This window comes from Oryctolagus cuniculus (assembly GCF_964237555.1).
Source record: "Oryctolagus cuniculus chromosome 16 unlocalized genomic scaffold, mOryCun1.1 SUPER_16_unloc_1, whole genome shotgun sequence".
NCBI classification, from domain to species: Eukaryota; Metazoa; Chordata; class Mammalia; order Lagomorpha; family Leporidae; genus Oryctolagus; species Oryctolagus cuniculus.
In genome coordinates this window covers 7,253,025-7,274,760 of record NW_027208201.1, presented here as the reverse complement: position 1 = coordinate 7,274,760, position 21,736 = coordinate 7,253,025, and the positions used below count along the sequence as shown (strand labels likewise).

Genomic DNA, 21,736 nt, shown 5'->3' with positions numbered 1-21,736 from the left:
TTCTTCTTTATCAATTTAAACTCCTTTGGGTAAATTCCAAGGAGTGGGATGGCTGGGTCGAACGGTAGGGTTATATTCAGGTGTCTGATGAATCTCCAGACTGATTTCCATAGTGGCTTGACCAGTTTGCATTCCCACCAACAGTGGGTTAGTGTCCCTTTTTCCCCACATCCTCGCCAGCCTCTATTGTTGGTAGATTTCTGTATGTGAGCCATTCTAACCGGGGTGAGGTGAAACCTCATTGTGGTTTTGATTTGCATTTCCCTGATTGCTAGTGACCTTGAACATTTTTTCATGTGCCTATTGGCCATTTGGATTTCCTCTTTTGAAAAATGTCTATTGAAGTCCTTGGCCCATCTCTTAAGTGGGTTGTTGGTTTTGTTTTTGTGGAGTTTCTTGATCTCTTTGTAGATTCTGGTTATTAACCCTTTATCTGTTGCATAGTTTGCAAATATTTTTTCCCATTCTGTCGGTTGTCTCTTCACTCTCCTGACTGTTTCTTTTGCAGTACAGAAACTTCTCAATTTGATGCAATCCCAATAGTTGATTTTGGATTTGGCTGTCTGTGCCTCCCGGGTCTTTTCCAGAAATTCTTTGCCTGTGCCAATATCTTGAAGGGTTTCTCCAATGTTCTCTAATAACTTAATGGTGTCAGGACGTAGATTTAGGTCTTTAATCCACGTTGAATGGATTTTTGTGTAAGGTGTAAGGTAGGGGTCTCGCTTCATGCTTCTGCACGGGGAAATCCAGTTTTCCCAGCACCATTTATTGAATAGACTGTCCTTGCTCCAGGAATTGGTTTTAGATCCTTGATCAAATATAAGTTGGCTGTAGATGTTTGGGTTGATTTCTGGTGTTTCAATTCTGTTCCATTGGTCTATCCATCTGTTTCTGTACCAGTACCATGCTGTTTTGATTACAACTGCCCTGTAGTATGTCCTGAAATCTGGTATTGTGATGCCTCCGGCTTTGTTTTTGTTGTACAAGATTGCTTTAGCTATTCGAGGTCTCTTGTGCCTCCATATGAATTTCAGCATCATTTTTTCTAGATCTGCGAAGAATGTCTTTGGTATCTTGATTGGGATTGCATTGAATCTATAAATTGCTTTTGGGAGAATGGACATTTTGATGATGTTGATTCTTCCAATCCAGGAGCATGGAAGATTTTTCCATTTTTTGGTATCCTCTTCTATTTCTTTCTTTAAGGTTTTGTAATTTTCATAGTAGAGATCTTTAACGTCCTTGGTTAAGTTTATTCCAAGGTATTTGATTGTTTTTGTAGCTATTGTGAATGGGATTGATCTTAGCAGTTCTTTCTCAGTCATGGCATTGCTTGTGTATACAAAGGCTGTTGATTTTTGTGCATTGATTTTATATCCTGCCACTTTGCCAAACTCCTCTATGAGTTCCAATAGTCTCTTAGTAGAGTTCTTTGGATCCTCTAAGTACAGAATCATATCGTCTGCAAAAAGGGATAGCTTGACTTCTTCCTTCTTGATTTGTATTCCTTTGATTTCTTTTTCTTGTCTGATGGCTCTGGTTAAATCTTCCAGAACTATGTTAAATAGCAGTGGTGAGAGTGGGCATCCCTGCCTGGTGCCAGATTTCAGTGGAAATGCTTCCAACTTTTCCCCATTCAATCGGATGCTGGCCGTGGGTTTTTTATAAATTGCTTTGATTATATTGAGGAATGTTCCTTCTATACCCAATTTGCTTAGAGTTTTCATCATGAAAGGGTGTTGAATTTTATCAAATGCTTTCTCTGCATCAATTGAGATAACCATATGGTTTTTCTTCTGCAGTCTGTTCATGTGGTGAATCACATTGATTTGCGAATGTTGAACCATCCCTGCATACCAGGGATGAATCCCACTTGGTCTGGGTGGATGATTTTCCTGATGTGTTGTTGTATTCTATTGGCCAGAATTTTATTGAGGATTTTTGCATCTATGTTCATCAGGGATATTGGTCTGTAATTTTCTTTCAGTGCTGCATCTTTCTCTGGCTTAGGGATTAAGGTGATGCTGGCTTCATAGAAAGAATTTGGGAGGATGCCATCTTCTTCGATTGTTCTGAATAGTTTGAGAAGAAATGGGATTAGTTTTCTTTAAATGTCTGGTAGAATTCAGCAGTGAATCCATCTGGTCCTGGGCTTTTCTTTGTTGGGAGGGTCTTTATTACTGTTTCAATTTCTGTTTCAGTTATGGGTCTATTTAGGTTTTCGATGTTTTCCTGGTTCAATTTTGGTAGATTGCATGTGTTCAGGAATCTATCCATTTCTGATAGGTTTTCCTGTTTGCTGGCATACAGGTCCTTGTAGTAATTTCTGATGATTCTTTTCATTTCTGTGGTGTCTGTTGTTACGTTTCCTTTTTCATCTCTGATTTTATTGATTTGGGTCTTTTCTCTTCTTTTTTTAGTTAGTTGGGCCAATGGGGTGTCAATTTTGTTTATTTTTTCAAAAAACCAACTTCTCGCTTGGCTGATTTTTTGTAATGTTTTTTTGGATTCAATCCTGTTAATTTCTTCTCTGGTTTTAATTATTTCTCTTCTCCTACTAGATTTGGGTTTGGTTTGCTGCAGTTTTTCTAGGTCCTTGAGGTGCGCTGAAAGCTCATTTATTTGGTACCTTTCCAATTTCTTGATATAGGCACCTATTGCTATAAATTTGCCTCTCAATACTGCTTTTGCTGTATCCCATAAGTTTTGATATGTTGTGTTGTTGTCTTCATTTACTTCCAGAAAGTTTTTGATTTCTCTTTTGATTTCTTGAATGACCCAGTGTTCATTCAGGAGCATGTTGTTCAGTCTCCATGTGTTTGCATACTTTCTGGGGTTTCCTGAGTTGCTAATTTCCAGCTTCATTCCACTGTGGTCTGAGAAGCTGCATGGTATGATTCTAATTCTTTTAACTTTGCTGAGACTTGCTTTATGGCCTAGTATGTGGTCAGTCCTAGGGAAGGTTCCATGCGCTGCTGAGAAGAATGTGAAGTCTGTAGATGTAGGGTTGAATGTTCTGTAGATATCTGTTAGATCCATTTGGGCAATAGTGTCAATTAAATCTGCTGTTTCCTTGTTGATCTTCTGTCCGGATGATCTGTCTATTTCTGAGAGTGGAGTATTGAAGTCCCCCAGTACTATTGTATTGGAATCTAAATCTCCCTTTAAGTCCCTTAACATATCTTTTAAATAGACCGGTGCCCTGTAATTAGGTGCATATACATTTATAATAGTTACATCTTCCTGTTGAATTGAACCCTTAATCATTATATAGTGTCCCTCTTTGTCTCTCTTAACAGTTTTTGTATTAAAGTTTATTTTGTCTGATATTAATATGGCTACACCTGCTTTTTTTTGGTTTCTGTTGGCATGGAATATCTTTTTCCAACCTTTCACTTTCAGTCTGCATGCCTCTTTGTTAGAGAGATGTGTTTCTTGTAGGCAACAAATAGTTGGGTTGTGTTCTGTGAGCCAGTCAGCCAAACGGTGTCTTTTAACTGAAGAATTCAGACCATTAATGTTCAATGTGACAATTGATACGTAGTGACTTTGCCCTGCCATTTTCCCAGAAATATTTTCTAGTATATGCTTTGAGCTTCCCATGCTCTTTTACTGGTAGGTGTTCTTCCTTTCCCTTCTTTCATATTGATGGCCGTGTTTCTGTGTTTCTGAGTGTAGCACATCTTTAAGTATCTTTTGCAGGGCTGGACGAGTGGCCACAAAGTCTTTCAATTTCTGTTTGCTATGAAAGGTGTTTATTTCACCTTCATTCACAAATGAGAGCTTGGCAGGATATAATATTCTGGGCTGGCAATTTTTCTCTCTTAGCACCTGTGCTATGTCTCGCCATTCCCTCCTAGCTTGTAGGGTTTCTGATGAGAAGTCAGCTGTGAGTCTGATTGGAGATCCTCTGAGAGTAATCTGGCGTTTCTCTCTTGCACATTTTAGGATCTTTTCTTTATGTTTCACTGTGGTAAGTTTAATTACCACGTGTCGTGGTGAGGATCTCTTTTGGTCACGTTTATTGGGGGTTCTATGAGCTTCCTGTACTAGGATATCTCTGTCCTTCTCCAAACCTGGAACGTTCTCTGCTAGTATCTCACTAAAAAGGCCTTCCAATCCTTTCTCTCTCTCCATGCCTTCAGGAACTCCTAGAACTCGAATGTTGGTTTTTTTAATAGTATCCTGTAGATTCCCAACAATATTTTTTAGATTTCTAATTTCCTCTTCTTTTCTTTGGTTTGACTGTATGTTTTCCTGTGCTCTATCTTCTAAGTCCGATATTCTCTCTTCTGCTTCACCCATTCTGTTTTTAAGGCTTTCTAATGTGTTTGTCATTTGATCTATTGAGCTCTTCATTTCATTTTGATTTCTCTTCACTATAACACTTTCCTGTTCTACTAGTTTCTGAGTTTCATTTTGACTCTTCCTTAAAATTTCATTTTCACGAGAGAGATTTTCAATCTTGTCCATTAAGGATTTCTGTAGTTCAAGGATTTGCTTTTGAAAACTTCTAAATGTTCTTATCATAAATTTTTTGAAATCCGTATCTTGCATTTCTTCTATCTCATCATCTTCATACTCTTGGCTTGGGGTGTTTTGCTTATTTGGAGGCATCATAGTGTCATCGTTGATCTTGCTCCCTCTATTTCTGTGTTTGTTACTCGGCATAGTTAATTCTTCTTGCGTCACTGTGCGTTTTTTTTTTTTCTGTGTCCGTGTTAAGTGGACTGCCTGCTGTTGGAGGAGCCTTGGAGGCTTGAGATGGGTGCGGCCTGAGAGCTCTGCCTGGTTCTTCCTGGTTAAGGGTGTGCAAAGGTGACACCCTCAGGTTATGTGTGGTAAATCTCTCTCTTTTTATTTCTTTCTTTATTTTATTTATTCAGGGGGTAAGTAACACCGCAGGGCAGGGCTGTGCAGAATTGATGGTATTTAGCTTCCAGTCTTTGGCTCCTCTGGACTCCCACTGGGTTGCCTAGGCTACTGAATTGTAGTGACTCAGTTCCTTAACTCTCCCCCATTGATATGTAAATCCAGAGAGGAGGCCTGCTCTTTGTCTCTTGGGAATTCTTCAAGCCTTGCAGCCTTGTAACCTTTGCAAGGTTAGGGGGAAGAGAAACCCCGAAGCTTTTTTTTTTCCTTCTTTCCGGTAGTGAGTTTGCTGCACTTTCCGGCCCCCCTCTAGATTCTGACCCCCGTTTCCCCACCAATGTCTCGGGTTATTGAGCTCACCTCCCCTTCCAGCGCCGATGTGTGGACTCGGAGCCCTGAGCGTCCCAAGTCTCCCCGCTGTTGTCTGTGTGGCATACACTCCCCTTGGAGCACTGGCGCGCAGACCCTGGGGCTTCTGTGGCTCGGTCCCGCGACTTGGCTTCCACGCGGTGGGCGACCTTGTTCTCCCAGTAGGTCCTCCGATTCACGGCTGCTCCATCCAGAAGGGTTTCCCCTGCAATTTTTTTTTGGTTCTATTTTCTGCGGCTACCGTAACTCCCCTTTTATTAAACTAAATTTTCCCGGACTATCGGTGCGCGCCCTCACTATTCCGCCATCTTGGCTCCGCCCTCCAACACATATTTTTAAAAGGTTACCAAAGAAAGAAAATTTTCGAGGACCAGGAAGCATTCTAGAATGAAGATGGTTCAGAATGCCTGGACCAAAACATGTATTTATAGCCCTGGCCTATATTCTTGCAGAACTATGGTCTTCTTTCTTATTTGTTGAACATTTTGTTTGTTGGAGCATTAAGTCTTTGAATATAATGCAAACTAAAACTATGTTATCACAAAAATAACAAAACAAATATTAGGTTCAGCAAAAGAAAAAAAGAAAAGAAAACTGCAAAGCAGAATGATGAAAATCAGGGTGGCACCATGGCTCACTTGGATAATCCTCTGCCAGCAGCACTGGCATTCCATATGGGCGCCATGTTCTAGTCTCGGTTGCTCCTCTTCCAGTCCAGCTCTCTGCTGTGGCCCAGCAAGGCAGTGGAGGATGGCCCAAGTTCTTGGGCCCTGTACCCACATGGGAGACCAGGAGGAAGCACCTGGTTCCTGGCTTCAGATCAGCATGGCACGCCAGCTGTAAGAGCCATTTGGGAAGTGAAACAATGGAAGGAAGACCTTTCTCTCTCTCTCTCTCTCTCTCTCTCTCTAACTCTGCCTGTCTAAAAAAAGAATGATGAAAATCAGTAAAATGGAAAACTACACTTTAAAAAAAGGAATGAAAGATGCATGCTGCAATGTGGATGGGTTTGGAATCTGGATCCAATTGAATGAAGCCACACTCCTATGCCACATACTGACTAGAAAGCTTTTTATTTAATAAATATAAATTTCCAAAGTACAACTTTTGGATTATAGCGGTTCTTCCACCCATACCCGACCTCCCATCCCCAAACCATCCCTGCTCCTATTCCCTTTACCACCCCATTCTTCATCAAGATTCATTTTCAATTATCTTTATATACAGAAGGTCAACTCTATACTAAGTAAAGAGTTCAACAGTTTGCACACACACATGCACACACACAAAGTATAAAGTACTCTTTAAAGACTAATTTTACTGTTAATTCTCATAGTACAATACATTAAGGATGGAGGTCCTACATGGAGAGCAAGTGCACAGTGACTCCTATTGTTGATTTAACAATTGATACTCTTATTTATGACATTGGTGATCACCCAAAGCATTTGCCATGAGCTCCCAAGGCTATGGAAGCCTCTAGAGTTCACAAACTCTGACCTTATTTAAACAAGGCCATAATCAAAATGGAAGTGCACTACTCCCTTGAGAGAAGGGAAGGAAGGAAGGAAGGAAGGAAGGAAGGAAGGAAGGAAGGAAGGAAGGAAGGAAGGAAGGAAGGGAGAAAGGAAGGGAGGAAGGAAGGAAGGAAGGAAGGAAGGAAGGAAGGAAGGAAGGAAGGAAGGAAGGAAGGGAGGAACTGAAGGAGATGATTGGTTGCATGATATGAGGTCATGGGAGTTAGAAAATGACTACTAATGCAGAAATTTTTATAGAGTGATGAAGATGCATTCAATCCACAGAGAAGACTATTGCACAAATGTGAACACAGTGTGCACAATCTGAATGTATAAATCCAACTGATTTGAACAATTTAAAAATGTTTCAATTTGGCTGTAAGAATTTCACATCAATCACACAGCATTCTGCCCCCATATGCTATTGGAAAAAGAAAAATTAAAACAAGGGAATAACATAACCAGTATTTTGACTGAAGAACATAGTTACTGAGTCATTCACATGTGCAAATCAATATCCCATGTATGTGTGATAAAGATACCATTTCAAAATAGCTCAACAATGAGTATTTATTAAGATTTTTTTGGAAAACAGGGTATACCCACAGTGGAATACTGCATGACCTACCACCTCCTGTATCTAGGAAAGAAATCTCACTTAAATCACAATGCCAACAAATAAATGACAAACATTCAATAGCCAGGGCAAACAGAATGTGAAGCATGTTAATTAGATGTCTTAGCAAATAAGAACACTTACATTGTCTGCACATTGATAAATAAATAGAAAATAATTCAGTCTCCACCATTTCAGGGATACCTATTAAATATAAAATAACATTGCTGGGGACAGGCGCAGTGGCTTACTTGGTTAATCCTCCACCTGCGGCACCAGAATCCCATATGAGCACTGCGTTCTAATCCCAGTTGCTCCTCTTCCAGTCCAGTTCTCTGCTGTGGCCCAGGAGGGCAGTGGAGGATGGCCCAAGTGCTTCAGCCCTGCACCCACATGGGAGACAAGGAAGAAGCACCTGGCTCCTGGCTTTGGATCAGGCTAGCTGCGCCAGTAGCAGCCATTTGGGGGGTGAACCAATGGAAGGATGAACTTTCTCTCGGTCTCTCCCTCTCACTGTCTGTAATTCTACATGTCAAATTAATAAATAAATAATCTTTTTAAAAATTAACCTTGTTGTTGTAGCCTTGATGGCCATCAGAGGTTTCATTTAAAGCATGATTCATTTTTTACTCAATTTAAAAATTTCCCTAAACTCCATTACTAACTCTGAGATGTAGAGAAACAGAAGGTTAGTGATAGAAACCAAGAGACCTCCTATTCGATGCTTCACACATCTATACCCCCAATGCTTGTACCTGGGCTGAGGTTACAACCAACAACAGGGATTCAGACCCTGGATTTTCACATAGGTGCCAGGACCAAGTTACATGAAGATTCACCACTTCCTTCCGAGGGCCCCCAGGACTCAAAAGTCCAGGTCAGGGGCCAAAACCAGAGCCAGAAATAGATGCCATGAGCTCAGATTGCTAGGCTAAACATCCAACTAACAAGTCATTTATAAAGGAAAAATCCATTTTAGCTCCTTCATATATCTGGATTGCTACTCAGCCTGCATTCTTGGTCCTAAACCCTGAAAATGTGACAGGAAAACAAGTGGAAATTTTTAGGATCCCTTAGAACTTACTCTTTTCTGTAAGCCTTTCAAAGAATTCCTTTCTGGTCTTAAGAGAATAATGTAGCACTTGGGGAAGAAGATGCAGCCCAGGAGCCCTGCACTGGAGGCCAAGATGGAGAAGACCTCCACGGCCACCATGACCTTCCCCTTGGTGCTGTGGTAGACAGGCAGGAAGGTCACCCAGACACTGCAGAACACCAGCATGCTGAATGTCAGGAACTTGGCTTCATTGAACGTGTCAGGCAGGTTCCTGGCTAGGAAAGCCACAGTGAAGCTTGCCAGGGCCAAGGAGCCCAGGTATCCCAGGACACAGTAGAAGGCAGTGGCTGAACCCTTGTTGCACACCAGGATGATGTGGCCATGCTCAGAGTGTGCATCTGTGTCAATAAAGGGAGGAGAAGTCTGAAGCCAGATACCACAAAGAACCAGTTGGATCAGGAAACAGATAGGAATGACAGAGTTAGAAGCTCCTGATACCAGCAATCGCCTGATAGTTCTTCCAGGTTTTGTAACCTTGAAGGCAAGAATCACAGTGATGGTCTTGGCCAGCACGGTGGAAACAGCCACTGTGAACACAAGGCCAAATGCTATTTGCTGGAGGAGGCAGGTGGCTGTGTTGGGACGGCCAAGGAAGAGTAAGGAGCAGAGGAAGCACAGGAGGAGGGCAATGAGTAGGATGTAGCTGAGGGTCCTGTTATTGGCCTTGACGATGGGAGTGTCTCGGTGCTTCACAAAGACCCAGAGGACGGCAGCTGTGAGTACAGAGAAACACAGAGCCATGCAGGTCAGAGCCATCCCCAGAAATTCCTCAAAGCCTAAGAAGGTCACCAGTTTCGGGAGGCAGTGGTTTCTCTCCAAGTTTGGGTACTCGTGATCTGCACATGGGATGCATTGTTCTGCATCTGTGGGGAAAAGCAAGATTCACGTTTCCATTTCACAATTTGCTCCTTTTTCCCTGTTCAGGAAAAGGGTCATAGTGAGTCCATCCTGCTCTGATGCATACCAAGAAACACTAAAGGATATTTCTACATTCCTGACCCAGGGAGAATGCTTATCTCCTGTGGAAGAAACTGTTTCAAGGAAGCTCCTTTGCACATGGGGCTCTGTGGTCTCATTCTGTCACTCTGAGTTTTTTTTTTTAGTGTTTGAATTTCTATAGAATGATGAATTTCCTGTATTTCATATGGGCATGAGATTCTTCCAAGCCCTCTTCTCTACAGTCCCCAGTGTCTTTCTCAGGAGGAGCCTTAGATTCACATGGGTTAGAATATTTTTCTGGGGTCATCAGTGTTAAGGTTTTTCTTACTTTTCCTCAGATGTTGACGACGTATATAAATGATATCTGATTCCTGGGACCTCTATAAATTTTTTCAGTACTCTAATTTCCTGCATGGACTCTCCTTTTCATTCTTTCCATATAAATATTGTGATACTGTGATTGAATGTAAGAGAATTGTAGCTGGTTGTCTTTCTGAGGTAATATAGCCGTAAGTGGTATTTTCATGATGTCACTGAAACACACTCTTGTTAACCTGAAAGCATGGCTTTTTCACCTTTTTAGCTCATGTGAACACCACATTGGGCACCACATTGTCTCACTTGAAGTAATGCACTTCTGCTGCTACAGCATGAGAGAAGTCATTAAATACAGGCCAGTTGGTGAATATGTTTCTTTTAATCAAATGTCCATTAAACAAACAAAAATAGGGTCAGTGTTGTGGCATGATAGGTAAAGCCACGACCTGCAATGCCAGCACCCCATATGACATTGTTTTGTGTTCCAGTTGATCAATTTCCAATCCAGCTCCCTGCAAATAACCTAGAAAAAGCAGCAGAAGGTGGTCCAAGTAATTGGGACACCCACAGCCATCTGGACAACCCAAATGAAGCTCCTGGATCCTGGCTTCTGCCTGGCCCAGCCTGGGCCATTCTTTTCCTCTGGGGCATGAGCAATTACATTGAGGCTCTCTCTCTTTCTCTCCTGTTCTCTGAATCTTTGATTTTCAAATAAAATAAATCTTTTTTAAAAAGCAAAAAAAAATGGTATTAGTAGAACTACACTTGCAGTAAGAGTCCTACTCAGTTTTTATCTTTGGTGTTCATGCAAGAATACAAGCTTCAGGGAATGAAGTTGTGATGTAGGAGGAAAAGCCACAGCCTGGGATGATGGCATCCCATACAGGCACCAGTTCATGTCCTGGCTGCTCCTCTTTTAAACCAACTCCGTGCAAATGTGCCTGGAAAACCATCATAGGAAGGCCAAATACTTGTGCCTCTGCAAAACCTGGAAGAAGCTCTTGGTTTCCAGCTTTGGCCAGGCCCAGTTCAGACCATACAGCTATCTGGGGAGTGAATCTACCTGATGGAAGATCTTCTCTGTCACTTTTCTCCCTCTCTGTTATGCTCTCCCTCTCTCTGTAACTGACATTGAAATGAAGAAATAAACATATTTGTGAAAAAAAAGAAAGAGAATATAAGCATCTATAAAAATTTGAGGAATTCTCTCTTAAAATTCTTTTCAAGGTGTACCCTTTACTTTTTATAGAATATGTAGGTGCTTCTGGCATCTGGCTCAGAGATGCACTAGACACACATATGCAAATGTACATTGTACAATGGGTCAGTGTATGACACATTAATTTTCTTTTTTCACTAACTTACTGCATGTTGATTATTTTCACAAAACTTAAAGTATTTTTTTGTTATCATCTTTTTACTGGAAAATATATAATTTGTTTGAAGTAACTGAAATGAAAACAATTCTAGAGCTAAGATTATGTGAACTGAAATATCCTTTCAGAAGAATTCAAATTATTATAAATATATTTATTATACATTGAATAGTGAAACTATTTACCAATGAGACTTAGTACATTTTCACATTTCTGAAAACAATTGGCTTTGATATTTAACATTGCTTAAATGTTGGCCTTTTGCAAAGGTTTTTTTATGTTACTAAGTTGGATCATTTTTAGGATGCTGTATCTCTATATTCACCTTGTTTGTTCTCTTACTAAATTATAAACATTCAAAGGACAAAGTGGTGGCATTCGTTATGTGTACTGCACACCATGCACAATGTCAAAGATGTAGCACAGAAATTAATACAGTATTCCCATCACAATTCATGTGAAGTAGAACCCTGCTCATCAGTTGTGTATGGAAAAGTTTTGATTTCAAGCCCTTTAGAAATCCAAAGGGAGCCTTAACAAACACAAATATTATATTTCTTGTGTAGACATTAGGTCTCAGATTGAGACAGTCTCCTCCAGCACCAGGTGGGAAAGAAGGATGCCAGATAGAATCAGTGTCAGAGTAGAACTAGAGAGGATGAGCATCACCAGACAACAGCTTACACATAATGAGATGGTGATAGTGAGCATACAACAACGGTATGGAAAGAGTGAGTGAAGGTGTGCATGGAGAACAATAGGGCACTCTGATCCCAATGCAAATATTCTTGGTTTCCTTTTTATCAAGAGATAGTTCAGAGACTGGAGTCCTCATAGGTCAGTTCTAGGGTTTTTACCTGTATGATTGGAAATGTCTCTCTCTGGACAAACAACACAAGTATAGCAGCAAACAGGTCTTCCTTCCTGTGGTATTTTCCTGAATCCTGGACCACACCTCTGGCTACACAAAGACTGAGGAGTCTGAGGGGGGAAGAGAAGTGATGGTCATTGTTTTATATGTCATTAGGCACTGTGATAGGATGACTCTATTTGCCTCATCACCCCCAAGGTCATCACTATGCCCTCCCTGATCTGTATCTCCTTGATTTTACCTAGACATCCAATTTGGAGTTTCTATGGTTCTCATCCCTGGTTTATCAGCTGTCTAGCAAATATTATGGGGTACCTGATCACTTTAATTTCATTCATAACCACATCTATGCTAAGCATTTCTTTCTTTCTTGAATTGCTTCCTGTGAAATCTTTTCCATTCAGCTTTTAATGTGGTAATTATTTTGAGAATGTGTATGTCTGAGACTATTTTACATGCTTCTTTCCTTGATTGAGTAGATTTTACATGCCAGAAAAAATATCAAAAAATCAAAATGACTAGGTACAGTTCTGAATAACTACCTAGGAAAAGACAAGCCCACACAGAAATGGTGAGGAATGTTATAAACCATGGATTGTGCATTGATCTACTTCTGGACTTCTAGACCCAGGGAGAGCAGCAATTCTAGATTACCAAAGATTTGTAATATAATGTACAACAGCTGTATAAAACAATAACAAAATTGTCTGGAGTATTTAAAGAGCACAATAATGATAAAATTTTTTATCACAGCTAAGAGGTGCTATTCAGAAGAAAAACCGAACTGATTGGCAAACACAATGAAAATATAGAAAATGGGAATAGTTTCTACAAATACATGATGGATAAGTCCACTCATAATTTATTTGTATTCATACTGCATCAAAACATAATATTGACTCTCACCATATGATTAAAATATCACTATGCTTATAAATATATATCTAATACATGAAGTTTTTTCACGTTATATAAATAAAAAAGTTGAAATAAAATTTTGGAATTTGTGTAGACATGCATTTAGTAATTTTATGTCTACATATTGATCTCTATCTCTATTCCTTAACATTGCTCTTTCTAGTCACTCAACCTTTGGATGCATAAATATGCCCAGAATAAAAACAACAGTATCTAATACAAATGTGCACTTCTAATACACACTGGCTCATATATGTGTAAGCAATACCATATCTTTTGGAGCCAAGATGTGAAATGGGAACTGAATGCTTATTTAAAGTCTCACACATAATATCCTCTCAGACTCTCCTCAGACCCTCTGTAGGTATCCAATATTCCCATGAATTCACACCTCCATGAATGCAACAGGCCATTCTATCATTTCTTCATTGAGGACCAAGCTTTGATCATGTTTACTCTCAGAGGAAAACTCCCCGATTTTAATCAGCAACCGAAATCCAGCAGGAAAGTTCACAATGTTGTGGATATCGTAGTGTGCCATATGGAATCTCGTTTCATGGAAGGAAACATCCTCCCCAGCACTGTTGGTAAATTGGATTTCCCTCAGAAGTGGATGAAGCTGGAGGGGAGGCACAATTGAAAAGGGAGAGAACATTCAGATTAGAGGTGGGAGGTGCACATGTACTGAGAAATCCTTGTCTCCCCTCCTCTCTATTTTCAGAGAGTCTATTTGGTGGAGGCTGACTTTGTCTGAATGGTTCCCACATTGTGGGTTCAAGTAATGAGAATTCTGCCTCTTCCCTATTAGAATGATGGGGAGTATCTGAATCCAAACAGAGAAATCACAGGATGTGTCCCACAGGGTGGCTGACCAAGAACGATTGGTTAGAGGTTTAGGAAAGCTCATCTTAGTTCTTCCACATGAGAACAACATGGCTTTATATGTGAAATACCTTGATTGTTGTGATGGTTCTACAGGATAGTACACTTCTAAAAGTTTAACCCATTCCCCCAAAAAGAATGATATCTGTTCTTTGGCAAAATAATGGATGCAACTGGATACCATTATTCATTGTGAAATGTACTAATTCCATAAAGAAAATAGCATATAGTTTTTTTGGTAATAGGTACTACATAATATAGAATGGAAAAAAATCCACAATGTATAAAAATGAAACTGACATCTCTGGGTTTGATTTGATTTGTTTATGACCCATGTGTAAATTCCTGTGTAGCTGTGGTATTTCTACTTTTCACTTCTGGAACATTATGATTTGTGTGGTATTAAACCCTACTTTTCACTTCTGGAACATTATGATTTGTGTGGTATTAAACCTGTGATTAAAAGTTAATTGAAATTAAAAGGAAATTAGTAAAGGAATTAGAGGGGATTAAGATATGAAAGGAAAAAACAATGGTTATCTTCTTAGAATTGTATCAATGAGCCAGCACTGAGGCTCAATAGGCTAATCCTCTGCCTGTGGTGCCGGCACACCGGGTTCTAGTCCCGGTTTGGGTGCCAGATTCTGTCCTGGTTGCCCCTCTTCCAGTCTAGCTCTCTGATGTGGCCCGGGAGTGCAGTGGAGGATGGCTTAAGTCCTTAGGCCCTGCATCCCCATGGGAGACCAAGAGAAGCACCTGGCTCCTGGCTTTGGATCAGCACAGCGCGCTGGCTGCAGCAGCCATTGGAGGGTGAACCAATGGCAAAAGGAAGACCTTTCTCTCTGACTCTCACTGTCCACTCTGCCTGTCAAAAAAAAAAAAAAAACAGAATTGTATCAAAGAAATACATGAAATCTGTTCTTTTATATCAGTAAATTTCTCTTTAATTTAACAAAATTTAAGCTGACCTTGTGGTGCAGCAGGTGAAGCCACTGTGCACAGTGCCCAGCAACCCTTTGAGTGCTGGTTCAAATTCCAGCTGTTCTACCGCTGATTCAGCTTTCTGCTAATGTTCCTGGGAAAGCAGCAGATTAGGGTCCAAGAGCTTGGGCCCCTGCGCTCACATGGGAGACATGGTTGAAGCTTCTACATCCTGGCTTGGCTTGGCCTAGTCCTGGTCCTTGCAACCAGTGGGGAGTGAATCAACAGATGCAAAATCTGCCTTCTCTTTCTTTCTCTGTCTCCCTCTCGCACAGTAACTTGGTTAAACGAATTAGAAATCCAAGCATAATTTTTCTTAATAAACATTTTGAAAAGTCTGCTTGTACATCCCTGGGTGAACCTGATTGTTCTAAAATTTAAAAATGTGTATGTTTTGTATGTGCAGGTCCATTTGTATAGCAATTTCACCTCAGTGGATTTTAACAGTAATATGCATGATTTTTATTTGACTCTCTGCACTTTGACTCTTTTTTGTTGAGAATACAGGTACCTTTTGAGATGATAGGGGAAATATTTTATAACCAAAAAGATAATTAAGAATACCCTGATGGTAGTTATGATCTGAACAGTGTGTACTAGCCCTTACTTTCTGAGTCTCCTGATGCCTTTGTGGGATGACCAATTCTTTAAACAACCATCATCATGTCTTCACTAACGTGAACCAAGAACTTCATAAATAACAATAATCTTATCTTTGTAAACATTCTTGGCCAATATACTTACTTTTCTAATTATGAGGCTGCCAAATCACAGCTGATATGTCAATTACTATTGTACATGAACACAGAAGTTACATAGACAAGTAAACATGCTGATGTCCATTTACATCTATATATATATATATATATATAGATTATATGTATTTCTTCTGTGAGACATTAAATTTATTTGATTTACTAAATAATTTGATCAGTATATTTTCCTGTACATGCATGGAGATGTTCCTAATTGTGTTCTACAATGGGTATTAGATTTATGTGAGCCAGAGTTAAAATCCAGACAAATCCATGTATATCCCAGTGGGTGTACCCTGTGCTTATGTGCATGCTTAGTGATCTTGTATATAATAATAGGTTCACAGCCCCTCCTGACTGCTTGTGTCAGGTTTTCTGTATGACATCACTTCCTGGGTTAGAGTCATTTTATGATATAACGTTGACCCCACTTCTTCTATTTTTTTTGTTTGTTTACAGGCTAAGTGGACAGTGAGATAGAGAGAGAGACAGAGAGAGAGAGAAAAGTCTTCCTTTTGCCATTCGTTCACCCTCCAATGGCTGCTGCGGCCAGGGCACTGTGGCCAGTGCACCGCGCCTATCCGAAGGCAGGAGCCAGGAGCCAGGTGCTTCTCCTGGTCTCCCATGGGGTGCAGGGCCCAAGCACTTGGGCCATCCTCCACTGCACTCCCGGGCCACAGCAGAGAGCTGGCCTGGAAGAGGGGCAACCGGGACAGAATCCAGCGCCCCGACCGGGACTAGAACCCCGTGTGCCAGCGCCGCTAGGCGTAGGATCAGCCTATTGAGCTGCGGCACCGGCGCCATTGACCCCACTTCTATTTTCCCCAACCGCATCTCAGAGAGGGCATGGGCTACAGTGTACAGCATTATAGAGGAGATATCTGCTGTGGGAAACACCATAGTCCATATTTCCTGGCTTTGCAATCATTCCAAAAGAAAATATAGTTTTGATCATTACCTTCTTCCTAGTCCTTGTAATGAGCTGTATTAAGATATTTTGCAGCATTTCATTGTACGGTGAGAAACATTATTCTTCTATGATCTGTCATTATAGAGTCTGAATTGAAAATGTTACGTGGAGCTAAATTCACTCCTTAGAGAAAGGACAGTCTCTTCAACAAATGCAGACATTTGGATTTCCACATGAGGAGATTTGAAATCTGATTGCTACCTTACACCCTATACAAATATTAATTCATCATTTTTCAAGGATCTAAGCCTAAAACCAAAAACCATCAAACTACAAAGGCAAGCACTGGGGAATCACTGCAGGACATGTGCATAATTACTTGGATAAGACCCCAAAAATACAGGCAATAAAGGTGACAATAGACACATGGGATTACAAAAGACACATTCATCAAAGTGAAGATACAACTTACAGAATGGGAGAAAATATTTGTAAAATATTCATCTGATAAAGTACTAATCTCCAGATTGTAGAGGGAGTTCAAGAAACTTAACAACCACATTAACAACATTCCTAGTAAGGAATGAACTTGGGCCGGTGCAGTGGTCCAGCAGGTTAATACCCAGGCCTGAAGTGCCAGCATCACAAATGGCATTGATTGGAGACCTGGCTGCTCCACTTCCAATCCAGCTCTTGTTATGGCCCGGGAAAGCAGTAGAAGATGGCCCAAGTCCCTGGGCCCCTGCACCGCATGGAAAACTCAGAAGAAGCTCCTGGCTCCTGGCTTTGGATTGGCACAGCTCCGGCCATTGCAGCCAACCAGAGAGTTAACCATAGGATTGAAGATGTCTCTCTCTCTCTCTCTCTCTGCCTCTCCTCTCTCTGTGTAATTCTGACTTTAAAATAAATAAATGAATCTTTTAAAAAAAGAAATGAACCAAAGACATGAATGGGCATTTTTCAAAGGATGAAATACAAATGGCTAAGAGAAACATGAAAAGATGCTCAGGCCACTAACCATTAGGAAAGTGCCAATAAAAACTACAGTGAGATTTCCATGAATATTATCCAAAATGTGAAAAATAACAAAGCCTGGAGAGGATCTGGAAAATAAGTACCTCAATAAATTGTGATGGAAAAGATTGTAAGCTGGTACAACCATAATGGAAGATAGTAGAGTGATTATCAGAAAACCAATACTAGTTGTACCATATGGTCCAGCTGTCCACACCTGGGAATGTATTCAAAGGAAATGAAATCAGCACATGAAGTAATCACCTATACTCCCATGTTTATAGCAGCTTAATGCACATTAGCTAAGATGTGCAATCATCTAGATGTGCATCAACTGATGACTGGATGAGGAAATGTGACATATACACATACATATATACATACATGTACATATATATAATACATGCACATATACATATATATATATACATGTATAGTGGAATATTATTCAACCATAAGAAAGAATACTTGAGATTTAAAATCGGAGATCATTACAGTAAATTATATAAGCCAGACCTAAAAAATATCAGTTTTTGTCTTATTTGTGCTAGTTAATATATAGAGTATAAAAATGTGTGGATGTCATATCATTGGCTATATAATATTAATATTGCTTCACTGTATCATATCATGTTAATGACAATATTCTCCTCTTTCACATGTTAAAAAAATTGAGTTCACATGTTAAAAAAATTGAGTTGGGGATACTGAGCTCCTTTGGGATGCTAGTAATGCTATGCACTGAATTTGGGTGTTGATTATGAGTGTGATACAACAACAAAAACTCATTTATCTGTAGATTATGTGCATTTCTTAGTATATATACTGTCTTTAAATATTTTCAACATGTTCCATAGCAGAAAATGTTTTTTAAAATGTTCAAGAAGAGATAACAAATCCTCCACACACAGATAACTATTACAGATGTATCTATGCCCAGTCTGTTGTGAAAGAACCCACTCTCCATTATACCTGATCATGGCAATCTCAACATGAAAACATGTACATGTGGACTTGCAATAAAAATACCTGAGGATGCCAGCAGGTGTTCAATGCATGTCCTGTTCTGGGAGATGTTTACCTGCCATGGAAGAATCCTAGGTTGAGCTGCATCTGCTGGAGATCCCTTTTCTATTTGCTCTGAAAGCATCTTATGGAGGGCATGGGCCACTGCATACACAGCATTGTAGATGAAATAGCTGGAGTCAGATATGGTCAGCATGTCAATGTGTCCCGGGAAAAACTCAAAAGAAGCATTTGGTGGGCAGACTCCAATTATTCCACAAAGTGACCCAGGAGGTATGCAGTGAAAAGCATGAAGCCATAGTTGACTGAGGAAGAAATCTTCTGGGTAGTGGGAAGGGTCAACTGTCCTGACAAAATGTTTGAGGCCAGGGATTTCTTCTTTGTAATGTGAAAATGAGAAGCCTCCATGGAAAGAGTGCAGCATCTGTTGTGTCTCGAGCAGAACAATCTCCCACTTTGCAGCCATGATCCACACCTTCCCCAGGGTTAAATAGTATTTGCTTAGAATTTCCATGGTGTAGAGACTCCTCACATCACCATATAGAATATGCACATTTGCTGATGAAATTCGGATCTCCGCTAGGAAAGATATTTCAGTTTTTTTATACCTTTTCTTAGTGTCAGGGAGCTTTATTGCATAGGCCAAGCAGACATCTTTCTTTACCATCTCAGCTAAAATATCTTGAAGGAACTGCTCTCCTTTCAGATCATTAGATACAAAGATCGCCACCCAAATCCAGCCAAAATGGAGCAGCAATGAGAGCATTCCACAGATCAGAGAGTTGTCACTAGTGGCCATCTGATAGAGCGATGGAAACTTGTCTCTCTCACTTAGCATGGGATCATAGGGGCCATAAGTGATCTGAATAGAAAGAAAACCATTATGATCTAACTTTTGCAGGTAAAGAAGGCCAATTTCTACCATCTGGGCTTAGAGAAATCCATGCTTCAATGCCTATTGCTTTCAGGAGGAGAAATGCATATCCTCATTTATAGCATGAAAGAATATGTATAAGATACCTATGTATCTTCCTATTCATCCAAAGGAAGAAGAGAGCAAGGATTTTGGACAAGGACATTGGACTTTCTCACTTCTCACCACATGCCACATGTGGGGAGCAGCCCACACTGCAACTGGTGTTAAATGTTACCTCTGAGACAAACAACCCCTTACTCTGTTAATCACTTCATAGTTTGAATTTCATTTGTTTTCACAGCATAACCTAAATTGCCTTGAATAATTCATTCACCTACCATCTCTGAGTTTTGGTAAAGTTGCTTTTCACACCAGAATCTTCCTAAGCTATTCCAGTCTAGCTTGAAGTTATTTTGCACAGATTGCTACCTGTTTGAAGTGGTGTCCTTTAAGAATGCTGGAAATGCAGACCCTTGGAGGCAGCTGATCAAATTATGTACTTGGTTCCTGAAACCATTTTTGAGATTTTAATTTAGTGCTGGTCCCTCATTCTCAACACAGACAGCACCAGCACCATAATGGGTATTTGGTGACTAAACTAGTGAATGTGTGTACACTGTCTGCCTCTCTTTGTTTCTCAGTCTATCAAACACACTTTAAGATTAAATCACTGTGTTGACATGGAAAGTGACCTGGGAGCCCTGTGAAAGAATCTGCTGAATGTGATGAAGTCAGGATTGGGATGAAGTCAGGATTGGGATAGGGAGAGGGTGAATCTCACCTAAATGCAACTCAGCACCAAACACTCTTTGATGAACTTTGGGACTGTCATGGTCCTCTGTGTGCTCCAAATGAAAGCACAGGCTAGTGATTTATATACACATGTCTAACATGGAGTCATCCTAGGACATGTCTGTGCTGTGGGTATTTCCTGTGAATAGTCAACAATCAACATTCCCAGCAGGTGGGGATGGATACATTGGCCCAAGCCGGATCTGGGGGGAGGTTCTCAGCTTCCACTGCTCCTTCCCTTTCTCACAGACAAAAGAGATCTCCAGAATCTCTTTCAACTAACAGTGTATATGTCATGTGGCTTCCAATGACCCTTGCTTCAGGTATGGCAGATCTGGTGGCAGATGGAAATATTTCTCACCAGTATTCACAAACCATTTACCTGTGGGGTTTTGTACAGCTCCAACATCGTTCCAATTTCAGCCAAAAATGCTGATGTGGTTCCAGCAATGATGGCAACAGTCTTGCCTTGTGTCTGGCAGGTGTAGTTAGGGATGAGATAATGCTTTCCAGTCAGCCAGTGCAGAGTGCTCCTCAGGGTGAACTGGCCACTGGTAACAGAATTGTAGAGCTGGAAACCCAGGGTCAGATTGGGGAGGAGCTGGGGGTCCTTATTGATCTCCTGGATGGCAAAGCGGAAGGCCAGCACGTATTGGTAGTTCTTCCACAGCCACCTAAAGAGTGGAGCAGGGTCAGAGAGAAGGGAGAGACCATAGAATTCAGATCAACAACACAGCCATGTCCTGAAGCAGCAATGGCCAGACTCAGGCTGCCACTCTGGGGTGCCTCAGCTCTGGCACGTGGAAGAGGTCTGAGTGAAGTCTCAAGGGTTCTAGAAGATCATGGAATGGCCATTGGACTCCTCTGAAGCAAACTTTGTCCATGATCACATTCACCTTCCCGAACCCTTCAGGAAAGCCTTGATGTGTCCCAACATGGGATTATACTTCTACTTAGGGATGGAAAGCAAGAGACAAGCATCTCTCTTTTCAGTAACTTCTAAAATAGTTGAACACCATCTGGCTTGTCAGTTACCCAAGTGTTTTTCAACATCTCTAATCTATTCACCAAAGCCATTTTTGTGAACCCTTTCTGTAATTTTCCACTGACTATACCAACACTCACAGAAGCCTTTTCATTCAAATATATGTTCCTTGAAAATGAGCATTTTATTAAGAAGGTCAAATTGGTAGAATATTTACAAGGTTCACTTTATTTTTATTCACTGTTTTCCTCATTCACTGAAATCTCTTTTAACATTTCACATTTTATTCTTTAACATTCTCTGCATGTTTCTATAAAGCTTAAGCAAAATTATGAGTTCTTGGGATTTAGTAATGGCTCTCAAATATTAGCTGTCCTAGAGTGTTATGAATGTTTTCTTTTCACACAATGGATACCTTTGCTCCTCTTCTTGGAAATTTTTTTCCTTATTTTTACAATTCATCCATAATTTGAATGTCAAGAAATACATACTTGTCAATAGTTTATGTGGAATTTCATAAATTTATGCAATTGTCTGTTGTTTAGGTGCATTGATTCATGTGTTT

At 40.4% G+C, this 21,736-nt stretch overlaps 1 protein-coding gene across 1 annotated transcript in view; it reads right to left on the bottom strand.

Moving 5' to 3' along the window:
• Positions 1 to 8,437: 8,437 nt before the first annotated feature.
• Positions 8,438 to 21,736, bottom strand: part of LOC138847815 (vomeronasal type-2 receptor 116-like) — a 37,424-nt gene continuing 24,125 nt past the window's right edge. Inside the window, exons 2-6 of the mRNA XM_070067631.1 lie at positions 20,569 to 20,860; positions 18,534 to 19,340; positions 13,302 to 13,529; positions 11,979 to 12,102; positions 8,438 to 9,351 (exon numbers count right to left, since the gene is read on the bottom strand). Coding sequence (XP_069923732.1) covers positions 8,438 to 9,351; positions 11,979 to 12,102; positions 13,302 to 13,529; positions 18,534 to 19,340; positions 20,569 to 20,860 — 2,365 coding nt within the window. The remainder of the gene's footprint in view (positions 9,352 to 11,978; positions 12,103 to 13,301; positions 13,530 to 18,533; positions 19,341 to 20,568; positions 20,861 to 21,736) is intronic.